General features: G+C 45.9%; 1 protein-coding gene across 13 annotated transcripts in view; it reads right to left on the bottom strand.

The window, feature by feature from the left end:
- CAMK2G (calcium/calmodulin dependent protein kinase II gamma) overlaps positions 1-20,618 on the bottom strand; it is a 110,809-nt gene that overhangs the window by 40,028 nt on the left and 50,163 nt on the right. For 12 of the 13 annotated variants that reach the window (XM_013176458.3, XM_048060009.2, XM_013176465.3 and 9 more), the window contains exons 3-6: positions 20,157-20,216; positions 5,936-5,990; positions 5,286-5,351; positions 2,346-2,418 (exon numbers count right to left, since the gene is read on the bottom strand). In XM_013176458.3, coding sequence (XP_013031912.1) covers positions 2,346-2,418; positions 5,286-5,351; positions 5,936-5,990; positions 20,157-20,216 — 254 coding nt within the window. The remainder of the gene's footprint in view (positions 1-2,345; positions 2,419-5,285; positions 5,352-5,935; positions 5,991-20,156; positions 20,217-20,618) is intronic. The other variant, XM_048060008.2, reaches the window with a different exon arrangement.

Genomic DNA, 20,618 nt, shown 5'->3' with positions numbered 1-20,618 from the left:
TCTCACAGCTCAACAGGAAACCCAGCTTGTAGACAAAGAAGGACAAATGGGATTTCTGATGCTGTTCCCTTCCGATCATTTGTGCAATTCCTATCAACTTGAGTTTTTAACCTAGCCAGATGGAAGCCCAGAAATCCAGAAACAGGACTCCATGTCAGTTTTACAAATTTGGTGAAGGTCTTTCTTTGCACAGCCTGCTCACTATTGTCATCTCTCTGCAACCCTCCCACCCTGTTCTGCCTGACAGGAACAAGAGGCTATACTCATTTACCTGCCCTAAAGTCCTGGGCATGTGCACTGCTTCTGCTCTGAAGGAAAGGACAGCCTTACCCACCACAGTCCTTGCCATAAGCAGCATGGAAGGAAGGGGAACTGGGTCTCAGTAGATTTTGATGCCACTTGCTTTTCACCATATGGAAAGTGGAAGAGATTGGGTTAAGCAAACTATGTTGATGAAAACCTGCCAGCGAAAACAAGTCCCTAAAGCACAAGGCCAATGAAGTATTCTGAAAATCCCTTCCAACTTAAGATCACACCTGGGCTTGGCCTGAAACACTGCAGTTTAGGTCAGGCTTATGCTAGCTAAGCACTATTTGCTTCTAAAATACAGCTACAAACACCTTAGGCTAAGGGTGCTTATCCATGCACATTTGCCAACATATGGATCGTCTCATGTTTCACACACTTTTTGGTAAGGATGTGAATGCATTCCCCAATTTTTTATGGTCCCCATGGGCAGCTCAATATTTGAAGTTCTTTAAGAGCATGACAGCCAAAAGACTAGCTTATGAGAGGGAGGTGCAAGAGACAACTTCACATGAAGCAAGCTCTGCAGTTATTACATGCTGATCCCAGAGGCCAAGCTTTTGGCAAAGAACTAGAATATTAAATAAAGAGCATGGGATCATTTATTGCTAAAAGGAATGGCTACTCCTCGGGCCTGGATAGCTTCTGTGAATTGGAGCAAGCAACAGAAAGAACATGTTAAGTACGGTGAGGAGTGTCTATCAACTGTTAAGTTTAAACAGGTTCACAACTTTCACACAAACAAAACCTGGGAAGCAAAACAGATAGTGTATCAAAGCAGGATGCAAAGGAAATCTTTTACCAGTCCATAATGAAAACATTACCTATTTTCACAGAGGCCCTAACTTGGGGCAGTAATGCCTCTTGGAGGTTGCCTTTCTCAAAAGCAGGTGTCAGCTATAATTCACAGCAGCCATTTTGCAGTAGATCACTTTCACCTTTTCACAGTGCTCCAAATCAAAAAGCCAACAGTGTTGCATGGGAGTTTGCCAGAACCGCTACAGGTTTACCGCTGTCTACTAGATCAAAATGCTGGGAGTTCTATGGAATGGTTTGGGTTGGAAGGGACCTTAAAGATCACCTCATTCCAACCCTTCTGCCACGGACAGCGACACCTTTCACCAGACCAGGCCATGGGAGAACACTGTCACTGAGCTCACCTTGTTCTGGGCCAAATATTTTTATACTTTTCTGTTATACACTGTGTAACAATCCCAAACCAACACAACTAGCAGGTGTCATCCTGCATTAATTTCACTGGGCCGCCGGTGGTCATCACCATTCCCACTTTGGACAGAGAGGGCTGCAGGGCAGGCAGACCTCCCCACACAAAGCTCTCGTTCTGGAGCCTGCCCAGCTCCCAGTACAGCTGGCACCGTGTGGGAAGGGAGTTTAAGCTACTCCACTGTGGGGACTGTGGGTCTATAAATGTGTCAGAATGTGGCAAGTGGCCGATTCACACAGCCTTTAACTGGCCAGCAGCTTGGGTTTTAGATTAAAAGCTTTTACTGGTGAGAGAAGAAAGATATGACATGAAAAATTCTTGTTGTGCATCTCTGTCCTAGCCCAATGGCATGTGTTTGGCAACAGTGCAGAATAAAAATATACATGCTCTGTGCAGACAAACTCATCCTGGCAGATTGAACTGAGAGTGCCCCAGGTCTCCAGAGATCTCTTCAACAGCCGACTAGGAAGTGTCCTTCATTATAATGAATCCTACCCAAATTTTTCTGAAAGCCTATTGCTTCCCAGAGATGACAACTACCCCGTCCTGCAGATGCCTCAGAAAGGCTGAGAGCTGACAAAGTTCATGAAGACAGAAAACTTCTTTGGGAATTCAGTACACCCTCTAGAAAGATCTGAAGGAATGAAAATTGTACTTGAGGAACTTCTGAGCCCAGTTCTAGTGGAGGGGGGATTAAAAAAAAAAAAAGAAGAGACAAGGCCCTGCCAGTTGGCAACACACTATTCTTGTCTTGCCTCTTCCAATGATCCCCTGGCTGATCTCCTCAGCCTCTGTGGCACGGAGAAAATATTACCTTCAAGTCCCTGTGCACGATATCATGCTGGTGAATGTGATTCACACTCTCCAGTATCTGATGAATACAGTGGCTGCAAAATAAAGGGAGAGACACAGAGTTACACATGCACAGACAAACTTGGCATCTCATCCCAGACCGTTTCCTTAACTTTTATATTCGTACCAGGGAGAGTTCAAGACCCCAGGCTGAACCCCTTCATCATGCCCACTGGCTGCTACAGCTCAGTACTGTCACTGCTGGACACCCCTTGCTCCACTCAGCAACAGGATGCTAAATATCCTAGCTGCAGCAGGACCACTGAGCCTCTCCAAGCCTCTCTCCTACCTCCCGTCATCTCTTTTCTTTCCTCCCCACCACAGTAAGCATCTCGCTTCTTTCTTCAGCCACTAATGCCCACCCCACAGAGGAGCAGTGAGGCACCCGCATATCTGCAAACAGCAGCTGAGACCAGGCAAGCATGGCCCAAGCACTGCAGGGAGCATCCAGCGGGGCCAGGCCAAGCAGAGTAAACTTTGGAAAGCACCAGCCTTCTCCAGCAAGTTCAGGATGAAGACTCCTGGGTGCCTGCCAGCTTGCAAAGCTTTCAGAGCAGCATCTCAAGCACTTTACATACACAATGTGTGCACGCACCTGCTTGCTGGGTGCCTTTTAAGTACAGATCCCACTTAAGGGCTTAGTGATCTGAAAAGCAGACTCGGCCCCCGTTGAGTGCAGTGCGCAGTGCTCCCCTGGCTCACAGCAAACTCATGTCTCCGCTGCTCTTTGCTGTAACCGCAGGGACAAAAGCAACCCGCTAATTTACACCTGTTGCGTTGGAACAGCACAACGCGCCCCTGGGAGAGTTTCTGGGTGAAACCATCCATTCTGCTAAAAATTTACCCAGCTCCTAGGTGAACGTGGAAAGGAGCAAGGGTTGGGGCACCTTGCACGACTAGGCAGTAAGCACCCAGACGTGGGCAACTCAGATGGGTCTGTCCTGGGTTCGTGTCCGCGCTGCAGGACCAGTCCCTCACCGAATTCTGCTCCACTCAGGGGAACCAATTGGAAATATTTCAGGGAAGGGAAACTGGCTACTGGAGAAGATGGGAGGAGGGTGAGGGGAGAAAGAGGAGAGGAGGTGCAGCACTGTGTATTTGCTACCCCCGCCCCTCCAGAGCTGGCAGTCCAACCCTCAGGGTCGGAGTCCATGCATATCTCCCTGCTCCCAAAACAAAAATGTATAATTAGAACAGCTGAGTATGAGCGAGAGAGATTTTCTGGCCAAAAATGGCAGAAGTGTGAGGTGTCCCAGGCGAGCCAAGCACGGCGGATTGGCACAGAGCTCGCTCCCTCGCTCTCCCAGCCTGCTCTGGAATTCAGCTCAGCATGGGGAGAGAAACAGAGGAGTTTCACTCTGTCATCTCGTGGTCACTGCGAGACCTGGCCAGCTGGAAGTCAGAGGGCTGAGCACCCCCAGGAAGGCTCTTAGAGCTACAGACAGTCTTCCTTTTCCCTTAGCCTGGCCAAAATTTTCCTGAGAAGTGTCAGTCTCTGCCAGCTCTTCACCATTTTAGGGAACAGGCACTGGCAAGAGGGGCAAGGGGGAAGGCTGATGATGATAACCTCAGAACTTCCCATCTTCAAGGTGGTACAGGTTGAATGGTTGTCTATCTATTCCAGATGCTGTGCCTACAACACCCCTACACCCCAATGAAGATGTCTACAGGGCTTCCAGACCTCTCTCCCAGAAGCTCCACTGGAGCCGAGCACAGGGGCCTTCACCGTCAGCAGACGGCTCACACAGCAGTGTGCGCGGCACAACCCCTCATTTGAAAGCATTGTGCAATGCCCAGAAGAAAGAGGCCATAAGCAGCCATAGGGAAAGCAAATAAGAACCCCCACACTGCACAGGAGCACCCACACGAACACATCAGGCCATATTCTCTCCTGCCCTGCAGTCAGGAAAGGCGTGCTGTGTTCCCTGCAGCACGGCTCCTACCTGACCTGCCGGGCTAACCACTTCAGGGCGAGCTTCTTCACGGTACTGTCTGCCAAACTCACCCTGCAGCAACACCCACTACCCCCATCCTCTCATGGCTCCCTTAACTCCCACTACAGCAAGGGTTAGCAGGGGATGAGATCATGTCTACAGAATAAGCAGAAGTGAAACAGCAGCAGCAGGCCACTCCCAGGCCCCGCTAGAGCAGAACAGGAGCTGCCTAACCCCCGATCTGTTTCCAGGTGCTCCAACAGACAGATGGGTCAGGGGCACCCTCAGCTGTGCTGCACAAGTCTCTCACTGAATTAATAGCACATGGACAAGCACAGTCCATTTCAGGAAGCTCACACATAGAAGAGAGGGGGAACACTCAGAAAAAGAAGGGCACAGCTTAAAATCTTTTTAATATTGAAAAAGAAAGGCATGTATTATGCCTTTTTTTACTGCAACAATCAGCTTATCGTGAGAGGGCTCTCACAGAGCCATAGCCTTCAAACCTTCTTTCCCCTCCCACCCCATAAACCATTACATCACAGACAAATTAAACGGCTGTGCCCAAAAGCAGTGGCACATCACTGGAAGCTCTGCCATGGGAAGGCAGAGGCCAAGCAGCCACTGCTCTCACACAGCCAGAGGACAGCTCTGCCCTGCATTTGCTCACTAAGGACACACTGTCACCAGCCACCAGAAAGGTCAGAGGCAGACAAAGCCGCTAGCAACAGGTCTCCCAGCAAAGAGCACACCGAGACAGCAGCATCTGCAGGCAGCAAGGGCGAAGGCTGCAGTGAGTCAGGCTGACCGGTGACAATAGTTTATGCTAAGAGCAGAAAGAGGAATTGCTTTTTCCAGACAGGGAGCAAGAGTTTCAGAACAAAGCAATCCACAACAGCAGTCAGGAAATTCATCCCGCTTGCCAACACACATGGCACACACACAGAAGGGTCTGGAAACAGTCTTACCTGGCATCTGCTTCACTGTAGTATTCTCTGGCAACGATATCTTCAAAGAGCTCCCCACCAGTAACCCTGCAGTGTAAAAGAAGGGACGTTACAGAGCCTGGCTGTGGCTGGCTAGGAGGCTGCATGGTTTGTACGCTGCCTCCCTGCCCGTGCCCTTTCCCCAGGAGCCCTGCTGCAGCCAGCCCCGAGCAGCCTCTGCAGCAACCCGTGGCACTGGGGAACCAGAGCAGAGCCCCACAGCCAGCAGTGGCACATCCATGCGACCCCCAGGCCATCATTGCACCAGCAGCGTACCGGGCACTGAGGATGCACTGCACCCAAATTGCCCATGCCCTTCTACAGGGCTCTTAACACCAAGCTGGGGCAGAGGAGTCCTCCTCTGATCCCTGCAGACTGCCTCAGGGTCACAAGTAGCCACCCTGCACAGGATAGCTGCCCTTTGCCATCCCACACTTGCACCTGCTGCCAGGAGCTTTTTTTTTCCCCTGCCACACAGGAAATGGATTTTTGTCAAGTGGACTAGTTATGTGAAGGTTGTGGAAGAGAAAAGGAGAATTATATTAATTCAGGTGCTTTTTATTCCACTCTTAGTCAACCATCTGCATGTCTGTGTCGTTGATGAAGCATCAAAGCCAAAGAAAGACACTTACAGATCAAAGACGAGGTAATGGAAACCTTCTTCTGAAATACTGTCATGGAGCCGAACTGCAAAAACACAACCAAGAAATGGAGATGTACTGAGCAGGTAGCGAATATGACACTTTACAAATCAAACCTAGCCACAGAACTAAGTTCTCCCTCAAGCCAATCAGCCTATTAATCCTCCCTGTCCTTCACTTTGTGTGCTCACTTAGTGACCTATTTCCTTCTGTTATCTCAAAGGAACAGATGGGTGTCCTTCACATACACCCACCCCTTCCCAGCGTCAAAACAAACTCAGAAGAGCGAATGGTCAAAGGCATTTGAACGCTTCAGAGCCCTCCTTTCACATCTACCCACTCTTTCCTCCATGCACGTATTTTGCAGTCTCTCCCCACCCATTCTTATTTCCCCAGCTCCTTTTCAGAATCTCCAAACAGAAAAAATACAAAGAGATACCAGCAGAATCAAAATACATTTCCAACCCTAGCTGCATGTCAGTGCTGTCCATCTCCCTTCTGCCTTTCATCCGCAAAGCTCAATGAATCCAGCACCTTCCCTTTACTTCCTTTTCCTGACTTCATTCTGACTTACACTCCAAACCCTTACCCAAAATTCAGACTGTCTTCCTTCTGTTTTTTTTCGATGCATTTGTTACCACGGACATATCTGATCACAATCCCCTTCTTAAAATGTCAACCCCCCTCAGGTTCCTTACCTGTCCCTTCCTAGTTCTGGCTCCCATTCCCTAAATTAACCTCTATCTTTTCCCCTTGCCTGCCCCTTTCACCACCAGGAAGGAGCTGCCCCTGTGATGCACTGCTGTCCCTGGGTACTGTGACGGAAGGAGGACAGAGCCCAGGAGCCCTCATGTTACAAGCAGGCGATAACAATAATAATTGCACCTATGCAGCCAGCAGAGATGCATTTCTCCTCCAGTGTCATTTCCTCCTGTCTGAATCAAAACCTCACTTTCTTTGATGTTTTTAGACTTATTCTAGCCTAATTCCAGGTACTAATTCCAACCCAAGAGGAAAAACTGAGCTCTTAATCTCATATTGCTAACCCCCCCTCCTTTTTTTTTTCTCCCCTGCTGGAAAACATCACTGTTTGCCCTGCCCATCAGACTCCCGAGCAAGCAATCCTATTTGACTCTATCCCTAAAGCACAACTCCCCACCTAGGACAGGAGTTACTTACATGACTCCATTTACAGGATTTCCCTATCGATTTACACAATTAGCTGAGCCTAGGCTGGGTCTCAGCCCCTGCAACACCCTGTAAGTGACTATTGACAGAAGTATATCACTGTTCTCATCTGTACAAGAAAAAGACAGGTATTGTGCTCTGTCGCTTTGATGGTACCTTGCATCCCTTCCTTGTCTTCCCTTCTTTCCCACATATAACACAGGTGACCTGTCCTGGCTTTCCCTAACACGATGATTATCTCTCTGCCAGCATCAAGAGGTCAGCCTGCACCTCTTACGGCCTGTGACGTTTGCTACCAGCACCATCTTGGGACCATTTCAAACCAGCACTTGGCACAGGCTCCTATCTCATAAGGAAAAGCTTTTGCAACTGTTCTCAGCACTCTCCTTTAATCCTCTTTGCAACTCTCCTTTGCAAAGGCATTCTTCCACATGCACACAAACACACATGAACTGAGCATATCACAGGAGTGCAGAGACCACTTCCAGTACCTTCCCTAAAAGAAGGTCCTGCTTTCCTTATTCTACTTTTCTGTATGCTCCTGTTTTTCCCATCCTTAATCTGCAAAATCTCTACTGGTCCCTTGACCAAGTTCCTCTTCTCAGCATTTCTTTTTCATCTAACCGTAGGGGTTTGAGAGGAGTATTCCACGGGGCATAATGCTGCGAACAAGCACGTACAGTTAGAGAACAGTACAGCAGGTGTTTCAGGTACAACTGCTCCCACAGCATGAAAACAGAGACACAGTACCTTTAAGAATTAAGTTCCTTAAATAATTCTCAGCAAAACAGATAACTAAAATAAACATCTCTACCATATAAGCAGTTTTAGTCTACTTTGTAATAACTTCTTCGCAACTGAGCTTTGTGTTTGCACACAAACTCGCCTCCTGAGCACTTGGCAGAATCTGGCAAAGGCGGCATTACAAAGCTACAGAGTAGTAGGATCCTTCCTAGGAGAAAAGATGGCCATTCAGGACAGGGAACAAGACGGAATGTGGCTGAAACAAGCACTTGGATTTCCAGCGCAGGGTAGGTTTTCACCCCAATGCCATGAGGTTTTCACTGCAATGCACAAGACTATTTGATATGTATGCATGAGACAGCCACATAAGCAAGAGCTAAGGCCCAGGACACAGTCAAAAGTCTGTGAAGGAACACTATGAAAAGGGAGTACGGAACAGATGGTGAAACTTCAAGGAAAGCTGAATGTGCTAATAAGGTCACATCAGGTGATACTTGGCATGCAAGAAAGTGTTTTCCTCCCTCTGGCACCTGAAAGGTCAGCAAAGTGCTGCCAGAAACGGCGAGTCCTGCGGGAGGCAGCACAGACAAAACCCTGACAGAGGAGGAGGGCAGCTGCCAGCGGGTTGAGAGCAGGGGCCAGGAACGAGGAGCAGCAAGCACGTCTGCAGGTAGGAAGGAGAAATAGTGAGCTATCAACTTTGACACAGATGCAGACAGCAAGTTACATCAGAAAATAAAACACAAACGAGCTGATTGGCGCTACTTCTTTGTCCTGAGGAAACTGATTTTGTCAGACACATTCTGAAAAAGGAAGGAAGTAGCAACTCAGCTGGCAAAGACTGGCAGAGGCAGCAGAAAGAACCTTCAAGGTCAGTCAGACGCTGTTTGTGTAGTTAGGCGTGGAACCATGATAGGAGGACAGAGAATTGTATTTATTGGCTCCTCAGTACCAAGGCTGTACATCACCCTAAGGCCGCACCGCAGAAGAAGAGCGCGGGCCTTGGGGCAGGAGACGGCCATTAACTTAACTAGGGAGCTGCTTCCTCACCACTGCCCTGAGCACTGCTGAACAAAATCTGCCAGGATTTAATGTGCTGAGGTAACAAAGCTCGGCGAGTAATGGAAACAAGAAGAGCAATAGGAAAGATGGCAGCGGGCACCACCAACCTGCAGAGGAATAATTAACAGCAGCTCAAAACACCAGGTTTTAAGTGTGGAAGGGGGTGGCAATGAGGGGAGTAGAGAAAGATTAAGACAAGCCTGAACATACTAAAACTCTTGTGACTTTCACTCACAGCCCACACCTACTACACACCAATGCTGATGGGAAGAGACAAAAGCAATACCTGGTGGGGGCACATCAAGAGCACATGGTGCCTTTCCACACTAGCCATGAAAACCAACTATCCATAAGAAAAAATGATTAATCAAAAATAAATAAAACCTAACCCAGCTATCCTTTTCCTCAGAAATATCCTAGACCCCTTCTCTCGCTCTCGTCAGGGAGCAGGGATGTCTATTCCTAGCACAGCAGGCTTGACAAATGCACACTCCACATAAAGCCTTGAGTCCCAGCAACAGGGAAGTTGCACAACAGAAACACGGGGGCTCCCAAAAGGCAACCAAACTACAAAGGAGCCCGGTACTTGCCAAAGGAACCTGACCTCACCCTATTCACCAGAGGATGAAGCAGATTATTTCTATTAGCTGATTCTATTGCCCAGAAACAGCAATTCAAACCTTGCTTCCTTCCCAGCCTAACACTGTTACCACAGGAATTCTTACAGATGTAGAAAATCAGCCCCTGCCAACACCACACACACTCGGGGTCACCTTATGACTGTTCCCATGTCAAAGGTCTCTGGTGGAAGAAAGAGCACTTACTATGCAGGTTAGCAGGCACAAACAAGCAGAAGGTAAGAAAGAAAACAGAAGCAAGTCAGACAACGAGGCTCTAAATCAGTTACAGGATATGGTGAAAGACTTTGCCCAAGGTTTTAGTTAGAGCACAGAAATAAGCCCTATCTGCACCAAGCACAGAGGGCTTGTACAGTCCCCAAGCACATTATTAACTCTGTAAGACTCAAGTCTTACGCATAACTTCAGAAATTATAAATAAAAACCACAGTACTAGAAAGCAATGCCAGGACAGCTGCTAAGCAAAGGAGCAGAATCAGTTACAGACTTAGGTAGAAACATCTTCTGCAACCATCCCAGCAGGGACTAAGGGCCTGTCAGTCAGTAGAAAGCAGCAATCACCACTTGGATAGTATCTCCAAGAAGCACATACATTCTGAGTAAGCAGAGATTTCAGTACGGTATCTTGACAACTCAAGGTTTTTTAGCAGGACACTAAACTTTCTTCAGATACAGTCCTGAGGCTGGTACCAGAGTGGTACTCCACCTGTGTAATGAGAATGCTGCCTAAAACTGCCCCTCCTTTAAACGCACACCTGTAGCTGCACTGTTGAAGAGCTGCCACACATCACTACACGCCTAGCTGACTGGTTTGAGCTTCATTTTGTCTCCTCTCCAGACTCAACACCAGCAAACTACAGCTCTCATCCTACGTGAACTGGTACTACCAGTACAGAAAGTATCACCCACAAAGCTGGCTTCTTGGAAAAAGTAACTAACAACAGAAAAACTGGGAAACCAAGCCATCCCCTTTCTCAGAAACCCACATTTTCAACCCTGCCCAATATAAGCTATGCAAATCATTTTCTCTGCCTTGTGTGTGGGTCTGACGCCCTAATGCAACCCAGAGCATTTCAAAGAGCCTGATACCACAGTGAGTGGCTCAGGGAAACAAGCTACGCTCACTGAACCTCCCTCCCAGCAGCTGGGCACCAGGAGTTCAAGCACTTCCTAAGTGCTTGAATGCTGTGAATATTACTTTTTCTCTGCCCCGTCTTCAGGGTCTCCCTGGAAATCTTGCCTTGAGAACAAAACTTCAAGCTGATACTATAAGGTACTTCAATAGCCTCATGCACGTACACTTAAAAAAAACAACAACACATCAATAAGCAATACTATTAGCTACAGAAAACAAAGCATTTTAGTGAGAAACAGTCATACCATGTTTTGCAGTCCCTTCCTGAATTAAGTGACCCTGTCCAGGCAGCTGCAGCTCCCTGAAGCCCCAGCATGATGCAAAGCACCTGATGATAGGAGGAAAGGCTCCCTGAAAACAAACTGTGCCAGCCTAACAGCCAGCGCAATTCGCTGCTGAGTCACGCAAAGCAAGACAGCGAATGCAAAAGTTGAAGCAAATCATGAAGAAATCAGAAGACAGCTTTCAGTTTTTACAGAGGTTCACCTAAACAACAGGAATATAAGAATACATTGAAAGGCAACTGGCATCTTATTTTTAAAGGGTCACTTTTCAAAGGCCAATTAACATCAGGGTCACAATCAGATTATGGCTAGCCTTCACGTGACCCAGATCTTCCCTTTGCTCTGCCTGGTGTGCTGAATATGATCACCATTTACTTTCCTCTCCAGAACAGCAGGCCAGCTCGGGCCTGCCTCCCCAGCCCCCAGGACGAGCGCTCTCCCATAAGCCACGTTCAGACTCCAGTAAGGGATGCAGTGGGGGGCAGGCTGGCTTTCCTTGGGCACCGTGGTTTCTGGCAACCTGCTGCAAGTAAACTCTGCAAGCAAAGCAGTTACCCAAGTTGCAGCACAAGGCAAAAATACAAAGAGAAAAAGTTTCACAGGGTGATTCCTGTTTTCTTCACAATTGTTCATCTCTGCTTAGGAAAAGGTAATGTGGGCTGAAACACGCTTGCTCCTATACACCAACGGTCTTTGCCTGTTCTTAAGGACAACACTCCTGGATAGGACACCTTGACTTTTGAAGCTAAATCTAGGTTCACTAGTGATCCTAGAGCGTAAAGCATTTCGATGTTATCAGAAAATACAGCACACTATTGACCAACCACCTCTGCACCACCAAAGACTGTGCTGTTATTATTTAACAGCTTGCAAACTAAGGGGCTCTCAAACTAAGTTGCCTTTGTTGCAGTACCTGCAGCAGAGCCAATACAAGGCAACAGAGATATCTGGTTGTCTCCTGGGCCATGGTAATTGCAATGCTCTAACTCTTTCACATGGCCTTAGTGGTGCAAACTTGAAAGTGCTCTGGGATCTTCTGGACTGAAGGATGCTATTAGAAGGTCAGCCACTCATTAGAAACAGCCCCAGCTTCACTTCGCAGCAGTTTCCAGCCAGACATTTGCCCGTATCACAGAGAAAGGGAGGAAGAAAGATACCACAAGGGGCATATTTCAAAAAGACAGAGCATGGCAGTAGCAAAAATCGGAGGCTAAAAGCTGCCTGATGCCCTCTTTCAAACACCTTCTTCCTTGTGCCAGGAGATGCTGCAACTACAGATACAAATCCACACGACCTGGCAGGCTGCAAACCGAGTGCGACCATCTGTGGCAACACAAGTGATGAGCGAGCAGCCGCAGATGGCTGCCACCCACACCCCAGTGCCCCAGCTGCTCACCAGCCGGTGAGCCGGGCTGGGAACTGCCCCACCGCCCCCGAGCCTGGCCGCGCGCTGGTTCACTTCCCGCACAGCTCGCATCACTCCAGACAGCCATCCCGCGAGGAGTCACCGCCAACCTGTGGCTGCCTGGGAGCTGGGTGCTCAGCTCCCACCCCAGCTGTTGCTCTAATTACATTAAACACATGGAATTCAGCTGCAGCTGCTCAGGCTGCTTCCAAAAGGACTCTCCTTTTAATTAAAAATTTGCTATTAAAGAGCATTAAATTGTGTAATGCAAATAATCCTCTAGAAATCATCTGTTCCAGCAGCTAATGACCAGCTTTGTTGCAGCAGTATCTAACAGCAGCAGGACAGTTAGCTAACAGGACGGAGCGTGCTGCTGTTAACCACTCCCTCAGGATCACGGATTCCTTCTTCCTCCCTCCGAATCTACCACAGAGCAGTTAGAGGATGCTGGATATATACCAGCTTGCTGCTAACTCCCCAGGCCCACAGCATTTCACCCCAATTGCAGTTTTAAAGCTTTGGGAAATGGAAGAGAAGAAAGGCTTGTTAACACTGCTCCGTTCAGGCAGAACCAGGCTGCTGAAGACTCTGCGAGGAAAGACAAGGAACAGTCCTGTGGGAGCATGAAATGCCACACGCACTATTTTTTTTTTTCTTTCACACTGAAAGAAAGGTTTCTCGCTGAAACCTTTTTAACACTCTGACCCTAAATAATAAGGTAGAGACAGTGCCCTTCCTGGGGGTGCACAGCAATCCACAGCACGGACAGAAGCTGTAAGGAGAAAAGTATCTTTCCTGCTGAGAAACCCATCCTTCTGCAGAGATAAAAAGTAAAAGTAGAAAAACAGAACACATTCAAAGCGCCTTTAAACATTTCACTGCCAACTAAATGTTTTGTTTTTTTTTTCATTTTGCAATGCCTGTACTGAGAGGCTGAAGTTCAGTACATGATCCGTAACATTCACTATGCCCTACTCAAACATTACATGAGCCAAAGGAGTGTGTTAGCAGGACTATTTCCTACTCTCCCGATAACAGGGCAATCATGGCCATCCAGAGCTGTTGTTATTAATTTCCGATTATCTGCCTACCAGATAAGCAAAGCATTTTGATAACCACAAATACTATATCGGCGCATTTTCTAAAATAAAATCGAGTAACAACAACAAGCCAACTTCAGTGGTATCTCAAAGAAATACACAGAGAACATCCACTTCATTAGAATAAATAAAATGTTTTAAAAAACAAACCACGACAAATTTTAGGTCCATCACAAGGCTCTGCAGCTCTGCTACTCACATTTCCATCATCAGGGACAAACCAGCCTGTGGGGAGCACCTGTTTGGTGCTCGAGCAGGGGCAGCCCCAAGGGAGAGTCCTTCCCTTGCCTTGGTGCTGTTTCAGCCAGGGGAAAAAATGGTAGGAGAATCCTCCTCCTCTGCCTTCTGCAGTATTGTTGAGTTTAAGCCCAATGAGTCTGGCTGTCATCCGACTTGATTTTTTTTTTTTTTTTTTATTAAGGAATTGCTCGAGTACAGCTAAATCTCCCAGTTAGAGAGATGAATAATGCAACCCAAACATCTCACTAGCACAGACCACACAGACATACAGAATAAACACTTCCCCGGCAAGGAAGAAAACGCAAGTGTCACTCCAGCCCCAAACTGAGCAGGATTATGGAGAAACGGTTCTTACAAACTACAGGAAAAACTACAAGCAGATGATACAGAAAGGAGAAAAAGGGTAAATAAGCAATAGCTAGTGAAAATAATAGAAGGAAGGAGGAGAAATAAGAAGCTGGACTGCCTGGAGTTTTGCAGAGCCTCCTCGCAGCCAGGTGGGTAGTAAATGGCAACCTGCAGCTCACAGAAGGAGAGCAACATAAAGGTGCCAAGCCAAGAACACCTTGACTTGACCTATGCTCCTTAGCTCAACAGCTAAGAAAGCCACAAACTGTAACTCCTGCCACAAGGCCTCTTCCCCTCCACCATTCCCACTCTCCACACGGATTTCACCTGAGAAAAGCAGCCCCCAGCAACAGAGATCGCAGGCAGCAGTTTGACACAGCTGGCCAGGTCTGGGAGCATCCCACCTGGAAACCACCGAGCTGCCACAAGGGAGCAAGTGCAGCCAAACCACTGGGGAATGCCCGGCATTTCAGCTACTCTTTGGGCATGGCATCCTTTCTGTACCACTTGCAAAAGCAGCCTGGATGTCTGCAGCCAAATGAAAACAAGGAAATCTGCTGTTTACAGCAAACCACAGCCTACAGTTTTTTTCTTGCTCACTTAGGAAGCAATTCAACTCTCTTGTTAAAAAAAAGGTGATAGGAAAACACCAAGAGGTGGGGAAAAGTGAGGGCCTGCTCAGCAAGAGGAGTTTCTCATGATGAGCAACTGAGGAATGAGGGAACCTTGGTGGTGGCTGACACCACCAGGCCAGCAAAACCGAGGCTGGCGCTTGCTCGGCATGCCATGCACCCCATTTCCTACCCGGGTTAGTTCTGAGTGTTGGGGGATTCTCCAAGGGGCTGCAGACAGAAGTACCAAATCTTTCCTGGTCCTTACAGCAACTTACACCTTGATCATAGCCATCACTTAAGCACACAGGGACTGTAAAACTGGAAGCTTTTTTTTTTTTTTTAAAATAAATATCCGTTAAAATCACTCCCACAAGACACAGGTACTAGGAGGACAGACCACTTGTTAAAGGAAATAAAACTGAACTGGGTCAAAATAGATTCTGCTAATCCACACAAGATTTCTGTGCCATTTTCTCCCTATGTTAAATAAGGAATTATCCAAAATCACAGTTCATTATTTAAGAAGCCAGAAGATAGAAGTTAAAATTACAAGAATTCAACTGCAAGTGTATTTTAGAGAAAAGCTCCGAAGTAGGAAAAACCTGAAAAAGCAATAATTCTGATAGATGCTGAGACAGCGTTTCACTACTGCTATAAATTCCCTCAAAGAAATTAACTCTGAAGCAATTCAGAAAAGGATATGGAGGCAAAAATCAGAAACAGAATTTGGCTCTGCCATTTGGCTACTATCAGCCCCTCTTAGAATATGTTTTTGTTATTCTAGACTTAAGTGCATGCAGTTTCTCACAGCAAAGGCTGCAATAAGCTGGGACACAATAACTGACTTGAAGAAGGTAAAAATAATGAAGTGCTCAGTTTGAGCTATGAACAAAAGATGTTCAAGAGCTACTTCTGTGCAACTGGGTTAAAAATATCCAAGAAAGAGGACAGATCATCTGGTGACAGGTCCAAAGAGGAGGAACATATTTAGACTAGCACAATGAAGAGATTTTAAAAGGAGAAGGGGAACACCTAAAAACACAGTGGACAAACACAGGAATGCTAGAGAAGAGTTTTCAGAACTATGAATAAGATTTATCATAAAATTTTGCATTGTCATTGCTTTGAGAGTCCTAGAACAGGAGAGCACTGCACGCTTCACATCTGGGCAGGAAGATACTGGGGTTCCCAGCTCTGCCGCTGCTCTGGTATTTGATGGGTAACAAGGGAAAAAACTCAATTCTCCACCAGAGAACCCCTAGGTAGTGGCTGCATTACACGACTTAAATCTAACACACAGGCTGATTGAAATAAAGTTTACAACTAAGCAGAAGACCAAAAGTAAGCAAGAGATGATATTCAAAATACTGCAAGCTTAGCTCTACAACAAGAAGAAAGCAATGGCGAAGTTTATTTTATCTTGGCTTTTGCACAAGCTGCAGTGGCACAACTGGGAAAACACCTGCAAATGAAGGGCTATGAGCTATGAGCCTGCTTACAGAAACCTGCTTCTTTCCTGCAAAGTGGGGACCAAGGGCAGAAAGTGCCATATCATTCCCTTCAATTCCGTATGTTCCCAGTTACATCCTTGTCAAATGCCTGCAAGATGTACAGGTACATGAACCACTAAAACACCAAGTTGCTCATGGTGAAGCAGAATTCCCCATGGAGTCACGACTCTTGCTGCTGACTTCCACAAGCATTTTGTCTGCTTATGGACACAGAGGTTTCAGTGCTGCTTTCTGCCTCGTTCTGAGGCTCCCGTATCCTTGGTAACTGGTGCATTCATCTTCCCTTTAAAACAGACTGCTGATCTGTCCAATTTTGCTGTATTTGGTGAGCGTGTCTGGCAAATGGTTTCTCTGAACCTGAACACTAAATACTCTAGGAAGCTGTCAGGCGTATTGAAAACACAAGTTGAAAGTTAGGGAAGTCCTTCCTCTACTGAAACCAAGTCTGATGTGACCACTTGTAATGGCACTTTCAGATAGATGGCTCCCAGTGAGAACACAGTATGGATCCCAAACATCTTTGGAAGTCAGAGAATGGTCTCAGGTCAACTTTCTTCTGTCCAGAGACAGAAACGCTCGCTGGATCAAGGACTAACCATGCTGCAACACTAAGCTCTTTGAAGGATTACTCCACTGTGATTACCTTCACCATAATGTGCATCTAAAGACAAGCAAAACACCCGATTACAGAGCAAGAGCCTATAATTAGGGCTGAGGTTTGATGAAGGCATGCGAGGATAACTCGGAGAGCAGTCATTTCACAAAGAGCAACAACAAATAGAAATACCACTATTACTTTTGCCCAAATAAACCTTTAATTTATCAGAGTAGGGGTGCTACAGCCAGTGTGCTGCAGCCTAGAATCACCACACCAGAATCAACTGTCTTGCAGCAAATGGGTGAGAAACAAATTCAACAGGTTTGCTTTATATCCCATGTGCGGGCAGAATGAGGAGGAAAGGCATCTCACCTTGCAGGGCTGTAACTTGCAATCCTCTGCCCTGGACCCACTACAGGCTCAGGTCACTGCAGAACAGTAGGACGTGCTGCAATGCAGTTTCCAACAAAAACGGTAACAACAAAACTTTATTTCCCCATTAAAGTGAGTGCAAAATCTGCGTAATTCTTCAGCATTGGTGCAGTGTTGCTAGCACAGCTCACACCAAGGCAACACAGCAAGTATTCATCCAGAAGATGTTACAACAGGGAACTGCAGTAACTAGGTGATTACTAACTGCCAATACGAGTCACAGAAAAAACCTACCTCTATATCAGAACAACACAATTTCCTTCTACGACAGCATAACAAGTCCAAGAAACATGGAAGCAACAATGCATGTACTATCTGAACTTCAACAAGGCTTCTGACAGCATCTTACATGCTATTTCCACAAGTGATTTTGAAAAAAATGTGTATATGTGAATCTAAGCTAGCTCTGGATACAAGTCACTGAGAAGACATATTCAAAATTGTTACTGTCAAACTGGAACAACATATCAAGTGAGATCTTGAAAAATTTGTCCAGAGTCCAACAGTATTCAACAGCTTCATTAACCATCTACATGACACAATAGGCAGCATCGTTATTAAAAGTTATTTTACTGTGGGAGTTGCAAGCATATTTTAGTATCAGAAAGTAAGTCAAAATGGTCTTGACAAATGTGGGGAGAACCCACTCAGTGTTTTGTTTGTTTTTTTTTAAACACTTCTTTTATTTTCATATTATAATAAGGACAAATGTAATACCCACTTTGATAGGAATCCTCATCTATAAAAGTGCAAAATGGAAAAATGATTTGCTTGCCAGAAGTTCTGCAGAAAGCAGTCAGAGACAACAATGTGTCAGAAAACAAATGTGCATCAACAATATGCTTAAACATCCATCACCTGTGAAACTTGCCAAAACAAGAATAACTTTGGTCTGACAGGTGAAGCAATTTTTCCCCTATAGCTATTGCTAACATGGCCTTAGACTCCCACGTACAGTTTTGGGCATCCCATTTCAAGATAGATATTAAGTCTCTGGACAGAGTCCAAAGGAGAGAGGGAAAAAAAGACCAGAACTGGAGGTCTAAAAACATGACGTATGAGAGCAGAGTGGAAGAACTGGGTTTGTTTAGTCTGAAGAAAAAAGGCTAAAAGAGAGACATGATAACAGTCTTCAAATATGTAAAAGATAGTTACGCTAAAGAAAAACTACTTTCTACATACACACTGGATAGAAATAGAAACAAGCTAAGACAGCAGCAAAGTATGTTTTTTCTAACATCTGATAGAAGAATTATACATTTGAGAGATTGCCGCTAGAGGCTGTGTTATTATTATATAATTTTAAGAGCAAACATGCCTGTATGAGCTAGGTATAAATTTTTTTCACACAACTGCTGAATGGACCATACAACTTCCTGAGGTCTTTTTCAACACGCTTCAACTCTGTGTTGTAGGCATAAAACACAATTCCGTTACTGTTATTTGCAACCACCCATTGAGTTTAAAATGACTCGTCTCTTTTCTCTTAAAATAAAAACTGTTCTTTCTAGGAAGACAAAAAATGCTCTGCAGAAAACGCAAGAACCACTGACATTCCCCCAAACTCTCTTCCAAACCACAATACAGCAGGAGACAAGCATCACTACTCATTGTAGATGAAGAAACAGCTGTAGAATTAACTAGGAACGTGACATGTTTCTGTTTCCAGTTGGGTTTACTCATAAAAATGGTTATTCTCTTGGGTACAACATTTAATCTGTGAGAGGCCTGACAAGAAAAGATGTAAGAACTGATAGAAGGAAAGATGATGAAAGTTAAGTCCAGGCCAAAATAAAAAGTGACATCACCTACTAAACTAAGGGCAATGAGCCTTATGGGGCAAATGAAGCTCAGTAGCTAGCTAGTAGCATGAGTTTTAGTAATTCTAAACACTGTCAAGAAATAAGTTTACTGGCTGGTATATTCATCACTGCAAATTACTGTAGAAGGTGCTCACTGCTCCTCTCCTCATGCCAGACCTCCACAACTGCACACAGATCCAACAAGCTTTCTGCTGAAAAGCTGCCGCTAAGGTGATTTGCATGTTGGGAAGTCCTACCCTAGTTGAAATTGCTTCTTCATCACATATGGAACAGCCTAAAGATACTTGTCTGTGTGGTATGCTGTAAGCACCTTTCCTCACCCATGTCGTTAGAGGACAGGAGCATACGATTAGGAAGCTGGAAGTGAGGAGACACACAGATGCCCTGAAGAAGTTATCTATGGTGACAGAGATAAGCAAAAGGAAGACCATCCAACTGCACTACAGGTTTCCCACACAGGAACATTTAACAGTGGTTTGGTTGAAGGTGACAACTTGGTATATCTGAATGTTTTCCCCCCAAAATTAAGTTAAATTAGACCTTTGCTACAATCCTACAGGTTTTAATTACAGAGCCTAAAAAAGGGATGATAAATGGTGCAAATATCTTGATCAAGGTAACTTCCAGCAACGTAAAATGTCACTAAAAGAAAACTTTAGGCAAAATATTCTGTAGTGCTTTGGAACAAGATTAAATCCATGCCCTCTCTCTATAGTTCAGTAAAAACTGTATCTTTGGCTTGAAGATGTGTCTTATTTTTTCCTTCTTGTATTTCAAGATAAAACTATTCCCTTGTTTTTTTGTGGTTTTTTTTTTTAACCACATCATGCATCACCTATGGAGAAGGAGCAGCTCTGCATGGGAAGTAGACACACACAGAGCACACTTGGGTGTGCTGCTGGGACTGAATGCTAAGGGAACAGGACAGGGTCATATGTAGAATTTGTCAAAGAGAAACTGAGGTGATGCCAACAGGTACATTTGACAAGCTCTGGTGAACATTTGGAATCCATCTGCTCTCTTACTGCATGCTCCATGAGACGCTCTACTCCTGTCTCAACCCTGACCCTCTGAACCCAGAGAAGTTTACCAATATTTGGATGCTTCAGAAGTCGGCAGATTCGAGCTTCACGTTCAAGTTTCTGGTGATCTGAAAGAGTAAAAAACAAGGTATTCAGCTCCATAACTCTGAACTCGATTCTTATTCATATTCAACAAAGAAAGGAACACCGTGACCCAGCAGACATCTGGAGGCCTGGGTGAGACTGGGAATTCCTGGAACCGTCTCCCAAAACCTCACACCTCTTGCAGACAATGGCGGTGCAGGCACCTGCATTCGAGGCTGCAGAGGCCCTCTGCTCCTGGTACAGAGTTAGTGCTACACTGATAATCCCTGCATGGATTCAAAGTGAGCAGCAGCACAAAGATGCCACTCTTTCATCAGGCACACCAACACGCAAAGCCGCTCCCAGTGAAATCTCTTCAGAGATTTACCCCCTTCTCCAAAGCTGGAGGAGAACAGTCTCTGAAGAACTAACCAACATGAAATGGA

Source organism: Anser cygnoides, chromosome 7 (assembly GCF_040182565.1).
Source record: "Anser cygnoides isolate HZ-2024a breed goose chromosome 7, Taihu_goose_T2T_genome, whole genome shotgun sequence".
NCBI lineage: Eukaryota > Metazoa > Chordata > Aves > Anseriformes > Anatidae > Anser > Anser cygnoides.
The sequence above is the reverse complement of the archived record's forward strand: the minus strand, read 5'-3'. Positions and strand labels throughout refer to the sequence as shown.